Below are 18,722 nucleotides of genomic sequence, written 5' to 3' on the forward strand. Positions count from 1 at the left end.
ATTATCAATTCCCTACAAACGTTGCCATTTCCTCAAAATGGAAAGGCAAGCATTAGGGCAAAGAGTCAAATATTCTGCCCTAATATCTACTGACATAAAAATTTGAGAGTTAACATTTACTTAATTGCTGCAGTAGTCATGCTAAATGCACAGTGTGACATATTATTGGGTGTTAAAAAGGGTCGTTTCTGAGGGGGGAAAATGATCTGTAAAACCACAAGACAGTCCTTTGCTAAAATTATTCCCCACCTCGCAAAAATTTCCATTTGAGCAGACTGGCTTAGTAGTATGTAGGAATGTACCCCCATGATCTTGAAGGGAAGGAGCGTGCTGGTTAGTATGTTTGCCTCTCTCTTCCCACCACACAGCCATTCTTTCTCTTCTGACCCACACACTGCTCTCCCAGGTTCTTTGCCCTGTGGCTTCCAGGTGGGTTTTACTAATGAAAGGTATCAAGGACCAGAGATCAGAGGGCAGAAGGAGAGAGAGAGAGAGAGAGAGAGAGAGAGATCAGAGTCTCATCAGCCCTCCCTGCTGCCCCGGGGTGCAGGTGGTAGCCCAGCTGGCCCCCCTCAGCTCTCCCTTGCTTCTCTAATGCCGGCCCCTCCCCGCAGGCCTTCCGGCCATTGGGAGAAAACCCTTCCCCACTGTTGTTAGGTTCCGGGTGCCTCAGTCCCCTGCTGGTCCCTTAACTTGCCTTCTTTACTAGTGTCTCCTCACATGAATCCTTTGGGTGGAATTCTGCCACCTGCCAGGATCACTTGGCGGCCAAGAAATCAGCAGAACACTGGTGTCTTATTTCTGGCACTTCTGGGCCACATGGTCCTAAGCAATCTACTCAACTCCCTGTGCTTCATTTCGGTCCTCTGTAAAATGAGAACAGTTATGCCCACTTCTAAAGTGCTTAGCTCAGTGAGTACAGCAAGACACACATAATAATGTTCCTACTGGCTTGGATGAGGAATGGAGAAGGCTTTCTTTTCCTGGACTAAGTTAGAGCAACTGTGGTCTCTATGAACTCACTACATGATCCCTTCCTAGAATGGAGCTTGCTCGTAAATAACCGCTAACATCGACATCCAAATACTAGCAGACAGTTAAGCCGACAGTTTCCAAAGAGATGGTTTGAGCCTTTTTTGTTTGTTTGTTTGTTTTTGCGATGCACTATAAGTTATTCGAACCTTTAAAACTCCTGTTTTCTTTCTCCCTAATGCCCTACTGTGTGTTATTTTAGAAAAGTCTGTTGATAGCTACTGGACACAGGCTAGGTGAGCTCTGATTCAGGTACACAGGATGAGTCCTCCAAGCTCATATTGATGACAATAACAGTAGCAACGCTGGCAGATTTGGAGCTAGGAAACAAAAACATTCCAGCCTGCGGTATTTGGAGAAGAACTATAGCATGCATGCCAGCAGAGTGACCAACAGGAAATTGGGGCTTGGACCCCAATGTGTGAGGAATTGTGTGTGTGATCCTGTGTAGGTGTCCTCTTAGCCCCCTACACCTCAGTTTCATCCCCAGAGCCTGGTGCAGCGGGAGAGCTTCAGAACCACCATGCACAGGCCACTTGAGTGACAGCAGCTTAGCAGGGACAACGAAGAGATTTGGAAAAGCAACCAACAGCAGGTGTCTGCTGTATCAGAAAGTAGGTGAGGTCCCGGTCTCCTAGTGCTTGCTTTTCTTTTAGGCCAAACAAAGGCTGAGACACCTTCAAGAGAGCATAAGTATCGGTGAGCAAACTCACAGATTTGTCTTAAAGAAACACGAGGCTGCCAAAAAGCTGGCTTGTTTTCCCAGGTGCCTCACCAAGGGTTAATACAGATTTGAGACTGCCAAACATAATGTTCCAGATTTTTTTTTTCTTCCCTCTCCACTCCATGTCCAGCTCCTTCCGGTATTTCTTCCTCCTCTCCATTTCGGGACTTAGTCTGCCCCCATTTCAATGGCAAAAGGAGGAGTTAGAAAACTGTGCCGGTGCCTTCTTGATTTGCTGTTAGAAGGAACTTCTCTTTTTTTTCTTTTCCCCCCAGAAGCAAAGAGGCTAAGAGAAAGCAGTTGACCTCTGGACAGCTTTTTCTGTATTTTGCTGTGATGGTGATAAATTGCTTTGCTTCCACTGCCCCTCATGCAGGGCAAGGCTGTGGACTCTCCGTTCTCAGTACATTGCTTCTTCATTCCTTTCCTGCAGGTTTCTGTTTGTTGGCTTATTTTCTATTATATTTTCTATTATATGAGTGCAGTAAGGGCAGTTTCTTTATCAACATCATCAATAAATGTTCCTGAGGCACAGAAGGTAGAATACAGAACTAGGCAGAGATGTATAAGACATGCTTCCTTTTCCAGAGGATTGTAATCGACCGGGGGAGCAGGACCTAAATAAGTAATAAAATGGAACTCAAGTTCACGCAGGGTGGAGAGTGCAAAGAGCAAGGAGAGGCAGTCGCCCGTGCTGGCCATTGCCAGGTCCATGATCACCACCGGGGTGTGTCTCACAAAAGGGATCTTAGTCCGTCCTAATGTCCCTTGAGGAAAGGATTGTCCCCATTTTACAGAACATGAAAATGAAGTCAGAGGACAGTTGCTCTCCCACAGAGTGTCCTCTGTATCTCATCACCTACTCCATGAGGGGGAGAAGCGGGGTGAGGATTCAACAAGAAGAATTCAAGGCAGAAGTATTATTGATTGAGCACCTGGGCCCAACAATGATTCTCAAAGTGTGTACCCCAGAGCTGGTGGCATTGGCATCTCCTGGGAACTCGCCAGCAAGGCAGAGTCTCAGGCCCCAACCTCGCCCCCAACCTGCTAAATCAGAACCTGCGGGGCTTGGAGCCCAGCAATTTGTGTTTTAACTGGCCCTCTAAGTTATTCAAAAATGGGCCCAAGCTGAGTAGCACTGATCCAGGGAAAAGAGCGCCACCTGGGGGGAGTTTGAAGGAAGCAGGTAATCGGAGGCAGAGGCACAGTCATGATGAGGCTCGATTGAGCAGCAGGCAGAATCCAGAGCTCTGATGGCAGGCAGCACGCAAACCTCTCCGGGTAAGGACGGGCCTGGGATAGCACCCTCCCATGGTACTTCTGGGAGTAGCTGGGTGTTCTGACAGGGCGTCTGCAGATTCTCTTCGACCTAGCGTGTTTGCATCTTCCTTACACTGAAGACGTCAGTGGTGTGTCCGGTGCAGAGGGCTCCCTCTGCCTAATGGGTTAGAGGGCTGGCTGGCTGTGCCCAGCAGGGAGCCCCCCTGAGGCCTGGAGGGGAACTGCAGGCACAGAGGTTGCGACCATCTCAAAATTCTCGTGCTCCATTTGGGTGTTTCTAAAGCCATGGGTGTTTTAACCATGATGAAATGTGAGCATTACTCTTAAATGCCATCCGTCCATTGAAGGGAAAAGTTAACAAGCGAATGATCTGGATCATTTCTCTTCCTACCCTGGAGCAGGCCATTAGAAAAAATAAAACTGCTCCATCACCGTGGAGACAGCCTGCCCTAGGGGATGATTGAAAGAGTCTTCAGGACAACCCATTTGTCCTTCAATTTTATTTTCACTTTAATTATTGTAAAATCAGATTTAAGCGTTGACCATCGCCTCCAATTCCAGCCAGCTGAAAAGATAAGCACATTTTTTGGATTTGTGTAGATAAGCAGGAAGACTCCTGATGGTTATCTTGATCCAGATAAAAACCGTGCTTTTAAATAACACTTCCACACGTGGGGAAATGAAAGATATTTCTTGTTGCTGTTAAGGAGCATAATCATGAGTCGATTGTGTAGATAAACAGAAAACATCTCTTTATTGCTGTTTGGAGTTGTGATGTCATCTGGTGTGAGCAGCTTTACTTTGGGGCCATCTGTTGGAATTTTGATGAAGAGACAGACTCATAGGGAATCAGAAGTCATGCTCCCCAAACTTTATAATGACAACTTTACAGATGTTAATTCTCAAATTCTCCTTGGAAAACATTGGTTGTAGGTACAATATACCAAGCTCAGGTGTGGGTTTTTTGGAAGGTGGGTTTTGTTTTGGGGGGTTTTTTTTAACTGTACATTATAATATCTAGAACCAGTCAATCACTCTTGGGTTGTAATAAAATGCAAACGAGCCAACCTTTTATTAACTTTATTGGCATTCTGAAATTCAGAATGGACTGATGATACACACCTGGACCTTAAGGAAAAATCAGAAGAAATTAAATCCTACAAACTTTAGTGGTTGGCGTTTTGCATCTCTATGTTCAAAGAAAGTGTGTCTGCGGTGAAACAGAACACATCTCACTAACGCTTCAGTTTCCTCAGGAAATGTCATTTGATTGTCCACTTAGGTATATAGGGTAGGGCATGTCATCACTTCATTATGTCGATTAACTTTGAGCGGAGAGTTTGTGGGACCATGAGCTTCTCATTCATCTCTAATCAAGACTTCCTCGAGCTATTGCGATTCCATGTGAATGCTGATGATATTCATAAAATAAGTAAGAGCCTCTTTCCCTCAGATTCTTGTCAAAAGTTATCTAGAGTAGTTTCTATGATCTCCCCCAAATTATACTATTTTGTCGTATCTCCTCACAAACTCCCTGAACTGTCCTGGGTCTTCAACCAAGTTGGCAGAGAGGGAAGACCCAGGACACTTTCCTGCTGGATCACCTGGGGTATGTAAGAGTGAGAAGGTGACCTTGAACGCAATCAGGTGGTCCAGGGAGAACGAGCAGCCTCTCTGGTCACTCAGGTCCCACCTTCGTGGTTGTGTGGTTCCGTCGATATTTAATGTACTTTATTTAATGTGCGATATTTAATGCATCGTGACAATTCATAGCTTTATTCCTCCTCTTCCACATTTTTAATATTTTCCTCTTTATTTTTTCTAAAATATATACAACCCTTACATGTATCCCACATGACAACAGTAACAACAGCCCCCCCCCCAAATTCTCGTCCACCCCGTGATCCCCTCTAACTCTCTGCCCAGCATCCGGTCTTGCTATCATTCTTCTCAAAGAGATCCCTCTCCTTCCTTTTCTGTCTGGCTGCTTCATCTGTTACTGTCTTCGCTTTGGTCCAAAGCACCGCTCTGCTGTTTTTGAACCTCGTGTCTACTTCCTCCTCCTTTTTGGCAGTTCTGAAGCTCTAGTCCGTGTCACCTTCCTCTGTCCCCTCGTTTCTCCTACTCAGGTTTCATTTTCTTCTTCAGACCCCTTTTTGAGTAACACTGTGCTTTAGGGGTCCACCTTGATTATCTTCTCAATCTGTACCCATTCGTGAATACATTAGCTCTAAGAGCAGTGACACACTGATGACATCGAATCTCTGTCTCTGAGACAAGTGATTGCCCGAGCCCCATCATCGTCTTCATTTCCCGTCCCTCTTGTATGTACAGCTAGGGCACTACGGTCAACTCTCTTACCAAACAAGAACTTGGGAGTCATCCTTGGTTTTTCCTTTCTGTCCTACCTTTCCTGCAGCTCATAGGTGACAGTTTCTGACCATTCACATGCTAAGTACCTCTCTGATGTGTCCATTCTCTCACCCTCCCATTCTGCCTTAGTTCATGTCTTCATCATCCCTTTTCTAGATTAGTGCCATGCCCCCCACCTCGGTCAATTCCGTGCCTGCAGTTATTCAACCCCCAAGTGACTCCTGAGGAAATGTGAGATGGCTGTTCCTCATTTTACTGCTCTGCTTATAAATCTTACATGGCGCCCTAATTCTTTCAACATCAGATTCTAATTTTCTACATAATTCTCAAGGCCCCAGGGTTTGAGCCCAGCTCCCCTTCTCTCTTCCTGAACTCTCCCCTTTTCTAACCTGCCGCCACCGCTAAATACTGAGAATCCTTGAACATGTTTTTCGCACGTCTGGCTTCTCACATGCTGGTCCTCAGGTCTATACCTCCTTTATCTTCATTATTCCCACTTCGCCCCACCCCATTAGCAAACACCTACTCCTCCTCCAGTGCCACATTCGGACGCTCTCCTGGAAGCCTTCTCTCTTTCTTGCTTCGCATTTCCCACTCGCCCCAGAAGTGGCCCATGGGTCTGAGACGTGTTTCTGTCTAGTGCCCTCCAGTGCGTCGCACATTTCTGTGCCCATCGCCACCAACTGTGGATGGCGCTTATAGTCACTCTTACACCCAAGGTCAAAACACAACTAGTAAACAGGCTTGAACAAAAAAAAGATTAGAGGAACACAATTTGAGTGAACTGAAAGTTTGATTGTTTGACACTGAATTTAGTCAGCAATGTGCCGGAGCTCACTCATTTAGGCTCACGAGAGCCATGTTAAAAAAAAAATCAGAATTTTTTTCAGCTGATTGTTAACCCATATGTAGCTCAAAATTGGCCATAGTGGAAATATTTATATCAGGGACATCACCAAGAACTGCAAATCAGGGCTTTTAGTTATCAGAGAGTTGTTTTCCAACAGACAGCTGATACTCATGATGATGGTACAGTCCATTCATCTGATCTCCTGTCCATCAAAAATGATATACCGGCCCTGGCTGGTGTAGCTCAGTGGAATGAGCGCGGGCCTGTGAATCAAAGGATTGTGGTTCGATTCCCAGTCAGGGCACATGCCTGGGTTGCAGGCCAGTTCTTATCAGGGGACACATGAGAGGCAACCATACATTGATATTTCTCTCCCTCTCTCCTTCCCTTCCCCTCTAAAGATAAATAAAAGTTTTTTAAAAATGATATACCATTAAAACTCCTGGATGCCAGTTGCTGAGAGTTCATGTTCTTTTTTTCTTTTTCTTAAATATATTTTATTGATTATGCTATTACAGTTGTTCCATCCCCCCCCCCCCGCTTTATTTCCCTCTGCCCTGCACAGCCCTCTCACCCACATTACCCCCACCTTAGTTCATGTCCATGGGTCATACATATAAGTTCTTTGGCTTCTACATTTCCTATACTGTTCTTGACCTCCCCCTGTCTATTTTGTACCTACCACTTACGCTTCTTATTCCCTGTACCTTTTCCACCATTGCCCCCTCCCTTTCCCTGCTGATAACCCTCCATGTGATCTCCATTTCTGTGATTCTGTTCCTATTCTAGTTGTTTGCTTAGTCTGTTTTTGGTTCTGGGTTTTGGGGTTTTTTTTAGGTTCAGTTGTTTATAGTTGTGGGTATTTTGTCATTTTACTGTTCATATCTTTTATCTTTTTTTTCTTAGATAAGTCCCTTTAACATTTCTTATAATAAGGGCTTGGTGATGATGAACTCCCTTAACTTGACCTTATCCGGGAAGCACTTTATCTGCCCTTCCATTCTAAATAAAAGCTTTGCTGGGTAGAGGAATCTTGGATGTAGGTCCTTGCATTTTATGACTTTGAATACTTCTTTCCAGCACCTTCTTGCCTGCAAGGTTTCTTTGGAGAAATCAGCTGATAGTCTAATGGGAATTCCTTTGTAGGTAACTCTCTCCTTTTCTTTTGCTGCTTTGAAGATTCTCTCCATTTTAATCTTGGGTAATGTAATCATAATGTGCCTTGGTGTATTACTCCTTGGGTCCAACTTTTTTGGGACTCTCTGAGCTTACTGGGATTCCTGGAAGTCTGTTTCCTTTGCCAGATTGGAGAAGTTCTTCATTATTTTTTCAAATAAGTTTTCAATTTCTTCCTCTCCCTCTCCTTTTTCTTGCACCCTAATGAATCCGATGTTGAAACATTAAAGTTATCCCAGAGGTTCCTAAGCCTCTCCTCATTTTTTTAAAATTCTTGTTCTTCATTCTGTCCTGGTTGACTATTTCTTCCTTCTGCTCCAAACTATTCATGATTTGAGTCCTGATTTCCTTACCATCACTGTTGGTCCCCTGTAGATTTTCCTTTATATCACTGTTCATTGCCTTCACTTGTTCCTCTATTTTGTAACCATACTCAACCAATTCTATGAGCATCCTGATTACTAGTGTTTTGAACTGTACATCTGATAGGTTGGCTATCTCTTCATCGCTTAGTTGCATTTTTTCTGAAGCTTTGATCTGCTCTTTCATTTGGGCTTTTTTTTTGCCTCAGTGCGCATGTTAGGAAGTAAGGGGTGGAGCCTTAGGTGTTCACCAGGGTGGGGCAATCCACGCAGCTGCATTGTGATGCTGTATGTGGGGGAGGGGTCTGAGAGGGAACAATGGCGCTTGCTCCACTCTCAGACAGTCTTCCATCACTTCCCCTGCTACCCACAAGCAAATTGGGACATTCTGGTGCTGATTCCTGGGTGGGTGGACTTGTGTTCATTCAAGAACCCTGTGGGTCCCTCTGACGAACTCTCCTGTGAGGCTGGGAGTTTCTCCCACTGCCACCACAACCCCCCACAGGTGTTTTCAATCAGAGGTGTGAGGCTTTATTTCCCAAAGCTGCTGGAACCCTGGGTTTCAAGGTCTGTCTTGCTCCCCAGTTGTTTCTCCTGGTTTATCTGCACTCGCATGTGGGACCACCCACTCCACCAGCTGCCACCTCGCCGGGTTCTCCAGCTGCTGCCTTGCCGTGAGTCTTTCTACCCCAGCTGCCCGTCTCTGCCTCGCTTACCAGTCTGGATGAAATTTTATTCTTTAACTCCTTGGTTGTCGGACATCCATACAGTTCAATTTTGTCAGTTCAAGTTGTTTTTTGTTTTTAAATTTGTTGTTGTTCTCCTTTTGGTCGTGCAAGGAGGCACAGTGTGTCTCCCTATGCCTCCAATTGGGCTGGAAGTCCAGTTCACATTCTCAGTGTCTCTTCTGTGCATTTCTACCACTGCTGCCTTCCTTCAGGTCTTCTTCTCTGTCCTGCTGTATTGCCTTCCAGACTCTACCACAAGACAACATTCTTGTTAAATCTACCATTAGATAACATTTGGGTGAGAACCCTGTCAATCTGCAATTGAAGAAAATTAGATGTATTTGACTAATAGGGAAAAATAGTGTACAATCATTTCTTCTATAAAGAGAGGACTGGCACTTTTGGTTCACTATTAGTTGCCTATGAAGTCATTTTCCTTGTTGTAGTGACAGGTAGATTTTTACAGACTGAATCCATGACCATAGCACTTACTTTCAAAAACAGTTGGCCAGGGTTAGGTTATACCCTGTAGCTATGAGACAGTGACAGTAATTAGATCACAATGGTGTTGACCCCATGACTTTTGACCTCATGATCATCTCGTTCTCTCCGGCTGATCAAAAGCAATCCATCAATGAAAATATCCACCAGGGGGAATGTTATTGCGGGACAGTTACTAGAGCCATCTCTGTCCCGACTTTGCCCTAAGCCTGGTCTGGGGAGAGAGCTCCTTGGGTTGCCTCAGCAGCAGTTTGCCACCCCCCAGCCTGGTTGTAGGTCTGTCTGTAACTGACATTGGTAAAGGTGCAAGAATGCAATGTGAGGATGCCGTATCTTCTTCTAAGCCACGCAGCCTCATTAGGAAAGTAAAATGTGTGAGCCTTCCGAGCAGCTTCTCTCCCTCTGGGTTGTTGAAGCTCACTGGCTGTCAGCACGGCACTATGGGCCAGAAAAGTTCAGAGAATTACTTCAATAATATGACAACCTCTTCCATTTAAAATGGAATTCAATGCCGGCTTCCCTCAGAGGCATTCATTGAAATTCTGTGCATGATCCATTCCTCTAGTCACTTAACAGTGTCTCTCATGTTTGCCCTGATTTTTTTTTTTAAAAAAGAGGAAGAAAACCAGCTTTGTAGTTGCGATAACATGGATCAGGATGGTATAATTGCAGTGAAGAGGCCCCCAAGCTTGCAGTAATAGGATGGTTCATCTGATGTGTATTGCCATTAGAAAATGACCCATGCATGCGTGGATGTTCTCAGGGGACAGTAAAGAGGCTTTTAAGAATTACACTCTGTGCAGTATGAAAGCTAATGAGCAAAAGAGCACATACAAGAAAAACTACTTGCTTCAGGAAGCATGGTTCCACTTAGGGCCTGTCGCAGCTCTCCTCAAGTTCATTAGAATGCACTGTCGTCGCTGGGACACAGGCTGCATTACCTTTCTCCCCACGCAGCTCCTGGCAGGTCATTCTGCATCTGCGCCTGAGGAATTAAAACCACTGAATAACAAATGGTGAGCAAAAGAGAGAGGATGGCTACAGAGAGCGCCCATAGATAAAGGAAAGGCCAACAATGATGAGAGAAGTCATAATGGGCCTTAAGAACAACCACCACAAAAAAGGCAATTTCTACAATTTCTTGTTCTCCCCTTATTGAAGTCTTAGGATAATTCCACGCTATTTTACTTCACACCTAAGAACAGAACAGTAGCTGATTATGATTTACAGGCTAGGTGTTTTGATCCAGTATCTTAATTTTCTGACACATTTGAAGATTAACAAAGGCTTCCAGTTAATCTCTGCCACTTCCTCTTTTTCAAAGTCCTCCTCGGAATTTGAGGTCCCATACGTTAGGAGGTTGGCACAGAGAGAAAAATGCTTCAGAAGATTCATACCTTGCTTTTCAAAGCTGGCCCCACTCGGCCTGTATTGTCACAGCTGGGATTTACCGCCTTGCACTTGTACTTGAGTAGGACAGCTCTGTAAAGGCCAGTGAAACCAGGTGCCCAAGGACCCCTGGTTCAGAAGACCACAAAAATGCCATGATGATTATGCTGCTTGCCTCTTCTCCCCACCCAAGGCCACCATGAGCCCCCACGTGCTACAGGTAACTGAACCTAGAAAGGACTCCCTGTGGGAGTGACAGTGCCCTAGTAACAAAGTAAACCTGGGGAACAAGTAAACCAGTGTTCACAGAATTACAAAGCATAATGATAGCAGTGTACTAACTCCAAAAGTACGGTCTAGGTGGCCTGGGGGATCCTGATGTCTCCAGGCCTTCATCTGACGTCCCGGATTGCTCTGCAGAGTCCCTAATATATCTTTTCTTGGTCTTACCTGGTTTTTGTCATTCAAAACTATGAATACCATTTTTGTTTTCAAAGGCCAAGTGATTTTGCTCGGGCAACCAGTTGTCTAGAATAGTCCAATGACCAAATTGATCTTACATTTCATGTGGAAATAAATAATTTTTATCTTAGATTTTAACTGAATCGTTTTGCTAAACACAATTCAGAGGAAATATACAGTATCCAAATGTTGTGAGGAGAGCCTTATTTGAAAAGGTCCTATTAATTGAAAACCATAGAATCAGCTGATTAGAAAGTAATGAGGTGTATGAGAGGACTAGAGTTCATTTGACAGACCCCCACCCCCCACCAGCCCACCTCTCTGGTGCCCCACTACCCGAGTAACAGACTTTAACACTTATTGAGTGGTATGAGTTGATTTTGGCAGGGCAATTATGCTTTGCCTTTGATTTTCTTCCTTTGATACCAGGAAGATCTTGTTCAACAAGGTGTGGATCATGACTCTTGTTCGCTTTGCTCAGTTGTTTTAACTATTGAGAAAACAATGAATGCAGTAAATAGCCATTGAGTATCTGCCACACTAAGGGGATTATGTCAGGGTATGAAAGTTGGGAAAATGTATAAGGAATAGTACCACCATCTAATGAGGAGAAGCAAGGGGGCTGAAGTCAGAAAACCACAGCTTAATTTCTAGCTTTACCTTCCCCTAGTTGTGTGGCCTCAACAAGTTTTGGCATCTCTCTTATCAGGGGAGCCCAAGTTTTTGTTGTCTCTGGACCACACTGGAGGAAATACACTGCAACATGTAATCACAAAAAAATCTCACACTGTTTTCAGTAAATTTGCAGTTTTGTGTTGGGCCACAGGTTGGACAGACATCCCTGCAGCACCGCTGTCTCTTTGGTGAAAGGAGTTCAGTAACAGTGCCTGCCTCCCAGGACTGTTGTGGTAATAAGGAAAAGGCCTTTAATTCGCTGTTTGGATTAGAGTAAATGATCCACAAAGAGAGCTAGTTAGCTCGTTTATCATGGAAAGGCTTCAAAGAAGATGCATATGTAGAGGGATTGATAGGAAACCAAGAAACAAAACCAGCAAATATCGGAACGTGGCGCATGAACCCTACAAGTGGGCAAAGGGAGAGAGGCCAGTCCCGGAGAAGCATGGTTCCTCTTCATGCCGCTCCTCGGCTGGGCCACAGCTGAGCAACTGTCACTCCATCACAAAAATCACATACAAACAGTCACGTTTGGATTCATAATCAAACAGCAGGCTGATTCCTGAGGAACTCGGAGAAATATTTGTATTTTGACTCATCCGACACAAGTGATTTTTTTTAACAGAAGTTTATTAATTGTAAACATCAGAAAGGACATTCTACCCTGTTAAGAATGCTTCCCTTAACAAACACCCCATGGAAACCACACTGCTCCGGAGGGTACAGAGGCAGTGAGAACCGTCTAGCGCCTCCATTCATTTTCTGTGTAGGTCCTTGCCCTCTTAACTATACCTTCCCCATCTCCAGCCTCCAAAACTGCCAGCAGCCATCAGGGAGACGAAAACCTGAGAGGACAGGTGACTACTTTGTCATTTCATTCCTCTCCAAAATGTTGGATCCATAACCAAGTATTCAAATACGAGTTTAATGTCAGTTGCAATCCTGCCAATTTATAATCCTCCATCATTTCACATCCCGTGACAGAATATTAATGAATTATACTTGAACTACAAATAATATTCAATAACTATTGCATTTTAGTAGAAACACTATTAGATTTTCAGACTTATAGGATCCAGGCATTTTAAATCTGATAACTCCTCCCTCTTAGCAGAATGCATTTTTTTATTTGCTAGGAGGCATTTGTCCACTCCTAACCTTCTTAATTCCAGAAAATAAATGATCCACGTGACTTGACAATTGAATTAGCCTTGACTGGAAAAGAAATAATAAAAACAGCTAATGTCTTCATGATCTCCACAGCAGGCCTGCAGGGCAGGTTCTGTTGCTGTTTGTTTCCCGAGATGTATCAGCTCTTGCTAATCCTCAATAAATATGAAAAACTGATCATTTCACAGCTGAGAATCGACAAGCCGGAACACATTTCTCATTGGAATAGAGGAGATAAGCTGGTTACCACCAGCGCCGCCACCATCTCTGCCTTCGGGCCTGTCGTGGCCCGGGCAGGCACTGTCAGTTCATCCTAAGGTCACGGCTGTCACGGCTCTATTTGTCTCTTCCTGGACCAGAGCTCAGAGTCACAAGCCACACGGGGGCCTCCTTCCTTTCTTAAGGACCATTCTGCCAGCTACCTTCTGTAATATAATTTACAGAATTGGGTACCTGCAATTAAACCATTCCAGGTGTAAATCGCTTGCCCGGGGAGCGAATCAAGTAATTGAATGGGATTCATGAATATAAATTGGGCTCTCTTTATACTTCAGTTTTCCTTTTGAAATGGTAGAGTGTCATTGGCTCCCCACATAAATCTTTATTTGCCTTGAGTGTGTTTACTGGTGGGAAGCCCCAGGCAGAACTGGTGGCCCACTGCTATGCATAACTGAATATTAAAGTTCACAAATCACCAGGCCGAGGAGGCCTGCAGAGGGAGACCTGCGGCCTCCATACCTTTGTTCTCAGCGAAGGCACAAGGCGCTCCCACAGGCTCCGCCCCTTTATGGGGAGGAGCCCACACCGCCTCCTCATTAATTTTCTGTCCTTGAATATCACTGGATGTGTGCCTCCTCCGCCTTCCAAGACGTTTTGTTTGTCATATGCCTTAACCTCTCTACTGTCATAAGACTTATTTCATCTTCTCTCCAATTTGGATTTAGAGCCAGTATAACAGTAAATCAATCTCTCCTAAGCCTCCTCGATTTATTTTTGAGCAGACTCTGGGAAAGGATGGAAGGATTCATAAGCATAAATACATAAATACTAGTTAGAAGCAAGGCCCCTGCGGACCTGCTCTGTCCTCTGCCGTCCTCTTTTTGTCCACAAGGTAGCTGCGTGCATTCCGCCAAAGGCCCACGGAGGACAGCGGGGCTTTTACCACGTGACCAGATTCAAGTCAAAAGTTTAAATGACACTTGTCTCATTTTCAACCTGTGTTTTGAATCCTCATTCAGAAATAAGGCTTCATTAAATATATTTACCATTACCATCTACCTTCAGGTAGAACACAGACATCAGAATAAGTTCCCACTGCCTGCCCTTTGCCATAGAAATAAATGGTCAGGAAGACTGTGGGTCCTGAGTTTTCTACAACTGTACCAAGTTATTTCCTTATGCACTTAACAATTCTTGTTACAATGAATTTGATGTGGCTAGGAATAATGTAAACATAAGATAATAAAAGAGCAACAGACTTTTTTTAGGGCCAAGAGATAAGTGAATTAGAGTGGAAGATCGAGGCAATAGGAGATAATAGAAACCATGGGTGGGTTTTGGGGGGCACTTAATGTTAAAAGACATTTCTCCAAAGTGCTTCTGCATAGCAGGGATCCTATGCACAGGAAGGTAGTGAGGACCATGAGGTGGCCTCGGTCACATTTCTTGTTCCCAAGTCTGATGGTTTTTCCCTATTGCACAAACTGTAAACATTTTCAGGTATGCAACCCTCGAGCTGAGGTTATTAGTCCCACACAGACCTGCAGAGCTTGTTAAAGGAGAGCTGTAACTACGTGCTGTGGGCACAAGGTAGCTTGTAGGGAGATGGTCACTACCCTTAATTGCATTTTTCATAGGTGGTGTCTCTATAAAAATTCAAAATAACCCAATACATTAAAACTATGGAAATGAAGCAAGGTGACTGATATGAACAGTAACAACACAACGGGACACATTAGGAAAGTCAAGGGTAACTTTCTGCATTCTACACTTGCTCCACCCACCCAAGCCCACCCCGTCAGTGCCCACACTGACAACCCATTGTTTCATCTCCTTCGATGAATCAAGCTCATCTCCTAACTCAGTGACTATTTGCAAGCTGTGTTTCCACAATATGTCTAAGATGGGAAGAAGATACATCTCTGTCTGGCCAAGGATAGTAACATACTGTCCTCTGTAAAGACTGTACCGTAACCGTATCCTTCTTCCCCATCCTCAGAATAAAGGTAGAACTCACGCACGCACTCCGAATACAGGTAACACATTAACAATGCATACTGATCTGAGATTTTTTTTACCTTTTGTTTCCGTTTTTTAGTTGTAAGACTTAGTTTAGTGTTTGTGTTAAGAAAATCTAAGACTTTAAAGAGTCCCCTCAGTGAACAGTGAATCTGTTCTCAGTTAAGAGAACAGCTACAATTACTCCCAGGTATGCGGTGTGGTTCATAACATGGGCTCTGGAAGGGCCTTATTCTTCAGACAGCGGGAGGTGAATTGGTTTTGTTTCTCTGCCGCCATATATCTCACCTAAATTATCATTTTCTTTCCGACATTTATAATAGTCCACAGCCATACTTAAAGAATACTTACAGTACTTGTGGTTGTGATTAAAATAGCTAGAACAAATGAAAGTTGACCCAGTGAAAGAAAAGGAACCAAACCAATGACCCCCGCAGAAGGACACAGACAGATACATTTTTAGAGGTTGCGCTCTGTACCATCTGTGGTAGGTACTTACTGAAGTGTGTTAGCAGACCCGGTCCCATAGCACAGAAGCATGCCATCCTTCCCTTGCAGTTACAGTCTCTTGTCTAAGGAAATGGATGTTGAATCAGTCAGGGCAGTGAGTCGTTTTGTTCATGAGGACACAGAAAATGAAAAGCATGTGAAGTCCATAGGCTGTTTGGTGGCTTTTGGGTGAAATGAGGTTGTGCAGAAAGGTGAGAGAATAAGAGAACGAGTGAATTTAATTTAAAAAAATAACCTGTGAATTCTCTGAGTGTCAGCAAAAGACATATCAGAAAGATATAATTCACAGCTGTTAACTGATGTCAACAGAGGCCCCTGTGTTTGCGTCATGAAAAATTTACCATCGCCACAACATGCTCACTGAACCATCTGCACAAAGATGGAAATATCAGTCAATCGTTTGGAGCCACCCTCTTGTCCCCTATTAGAAGCAAAGAAAAAAAATATGCAGTCATACAAAATGAGCAATTGGATAACATGGAGACTGAGATATCCGAGAGTCAGCCTGTAAACAGGTGCTCTCATCCCCACCAAATACCACTTGTGTTTCTCCTGGCACAACCTGTTCAAAAGGTGTTTTTTCTTTGCAGGTTACCAGCCAGTCTTGTCTGGTCAGCAGGGGTTCCAAGGCCTCATGGGAGTGCAGCAGCCTACCCAGAGTCAGGGTGTCATGACCAACCAACCAGGAACTCCGGTGCAAAGTGTGATGGTCTCCTACCCAACGATGTCTTCATATCAGGTGCATGTCGGCCGCTTAGAAACTGTGGGTTATAAAGTAGATCCCCATGTCTGGGCGGGGGGCAGCTCTGGGCACAGACACTGTCAGTGGTTGGCTTTGAGACGAGGTTAGAACAGAAAAGTTAGAAAATGGGAAATGCATGCCTCTATCATTACTATAGTATCATTACGACAAGTGTGGTTCCATATAAACCGCGAGAAAAGTCTTTAGTCTAAACTTATGTTCATGACGACCTTTGGGTGTTCTATGGAAATTTTGCTTATTAGGAGAAAACCCTCATAACAAACTCCCACTCATTTTTGTATACCCCCTTGAAAAAAACTTCATTTTATCACAGTTATAAGATTCATTTTACCACAATTATGTTATACGAGATCTAAGAATGAATCTCGGATTCATTCAGAGGGCATTTATGGGGCCTAACAACTGCATTTTCCAGACCAAATCCATATTGGGTATTGAAAAAGTGTTCTATACCCTTCCGTGACTTGCACCCTGAAGTACCCTGGAAGCAGAATGAAGGGTTAGGGAAGTGCTTTAATCTTTACATTTAGCTGCTCCAGATAACCAGGTACTTCTGGCCCTAAAGAATCTATCCTCCCACCCTAACAAACCTTACACACGTATCAGTGTCTTCCTCTAGCTCCATATTAGATGTTCCCAAAAGCTGCAGACTGAGACCGAGTCAGGTGCCTGGGACAAAAGCCCCTCTTGCTACACACGGCCCCAGGCCACTTCATTGGCATAAACCCAGAATAGGCGCATGGCTGTCCAATCCGGAGTGGGAGATGCAGAGTACTTGCTGCCCCTGGCGGTAGCAGGAGAGAGGAGAGAGACTCAGAACTAACACCTCCCCGCATTTACTGCCTGCCAGATGTGTGCCAAGCATTGCACATCATTCTTTCGATCTTCCCAGCGGAACTGTGAAGTAGGTGACATTATGCAAATGGTCTAGGCAGGGGTGTCCAACCTTTTGGCATCTCTGGGCCACACATTAAATACACTGCGACACATAATCACAAAAATATCTCATAAGGTTTTAAGTAAATTTATAATTTTGTGTTAAGTCAGAGAGGTTAAGTGACTTACCCAGTGTGAAACAGCTAATAACAGGTAGAGCTGAGATTGGTGAACCCAAAATCTTGAATATCTTTCACGACATCACAGTAAGTCACTGGATGCCTAAAAATAACCTCTTCATGAAGGGTTCTCTCTTGTGTCTTCCTACAGGTGCCAATGACCCAAGGTTCTCAAGGACTGCCCCAGCAGTCATACCAACAACCAATCATGCTACCTAACCAGACAGGTCAAGGGTCACTCCCAGCCACTGGAATGCCTGTTTACTGTAACGTCACACCGCCGACCCCTCAGAACAACCTTAGGCTGATCGGCCCGCACTGCCCCTCCAGTACCGTCCCCGTGATGTCGGCCAGCTGCAGGACGAACTGTGCGAGTGTGGGTGACGCCGGGTGGCAGGTCAAGTTCTGAGCGCTCTGGCTGCGGTGGGTTCCTTCACATAATCGCCCACGGCCTTTAAGGGAAGAGGAGCAAGGTGGGAAAAACTGGCTGAGGACTTAAGTATTCACTCAACACTCACATGATTGCTGCTGATAATCCTGTAAAAAACAAAACAAAACAAAAAACAACACAAAGACTAATACACACATTAGCTGGTAAATGGTGCATATTTCTGTCATGTCTGCTAGGTATGCCTTTATAGCTTAGCTAGTGACATGAATTCATCAAGGTAAGATTTTCTCCTACCACTGAATACCACTGTGTAGACGATACTATCCCTACTTTGGATTATTAGTTTTGTACTTTGTGTTGAGTTTGTGATGCTAAAACTATTTAAAAATTATATACTGAACTCATATTGTACCAAAGCTGTCATGGAAAAAGCAAAGAATTGATGAATGGAAGGAATAATTTATATACACTATAGAGTTTTCTTTTTTTAATGGATATCTACTGTATTGTAGTGTTGAACCAAAATAAAACTATTTGACCTTACGGAGGAAGGTCATGTTTTTACCACCAATTTGGCTCAGTCTCTCTTCCAGTACGTGTTTGCGTGCGTGTCCCTGGTTCCCTCTTCGAGCTCCATTTCACGACCAAGGCACAAAGATGATGTTCCAGGTGTCTGTAAGGGAATCACGCACAGGAGGTGTGGTCGGCGAACACTTGATCGGCTGCAGTTTCTTGTCCTAACACGAGAGGGTCCTGCAAGTGGGACGGCATCTGTTTCATCTGCTCACCAACATCGCATTTTTGAAGTGTGCCCCTGGGTTTTCATTTTAGGGCCATCGAATACATGTTCCTGCACTTCCCCAGTCAGGACGAGCGACGTGCCTTGCGGGCAGCAGTCCTGTCCCCAGCTCTGTTCCACCCTTGTTCGCATTCCACCATCTACCTGGAAAACAAGATTCTTTGGTTCAAAGGGAAATTAGAAGAGGCATGGCTTAATTCCACCGATTATATCGGGTCCTTCCTACGATGTCGAATGCCACTA

At 44.4% G+C, this 18,722-nt stretch overlaps 1 protein-coding gene across 7 annotated transcripts in view; it reads left to right on the plus strand.

The window, feature by feature from the left end:
• Positions 1-18,216, plus strand: part of ARPP21 (cAMP regulated phosphoprotein 21) — a 146,967-nt gene extending 128,751 nt beyond the window's left edge. For all 7 annotated transcript variants that reach the window (XM_053669525.1, XM_053669524.1, XM_053669527.1 and 4 more), the window contains 2 exons: positions 16,062-16,210; positions 17,441-18,216. In XM_053669525.1, the coding sequence (XP_053525500.1) occupies positions 16,062-16,210; positions 17,441-17,698 (407 nt within the window). In that variant the 3' untranslated portion in view covers positions 17,699-18,216. The remainder of the gene's footprint in view (positions 1-16,061; positions 16,211-17,440) is intronic.
• Positions 18,217-18,722: the final 506 nt, after the last annotated feature.

The sequence above is a fragment of the Artibeus jamaicensis genome, unplaced genomic scaffold (genome assembly GCF_021234435.1).
Source record: "Artibeus jamaicensis isolate MK-2021 breed Jamaican fruit bat unplaced genomic scaffold, CSHL_Jam_final contig_519, whole genome shotgun sequence".
NCBI lineage: Eukaryota > Metazoa > Chordata > Mammalia > Chiroptera > Phyllostomidae > Artibeus > Artibeus jamaicensis.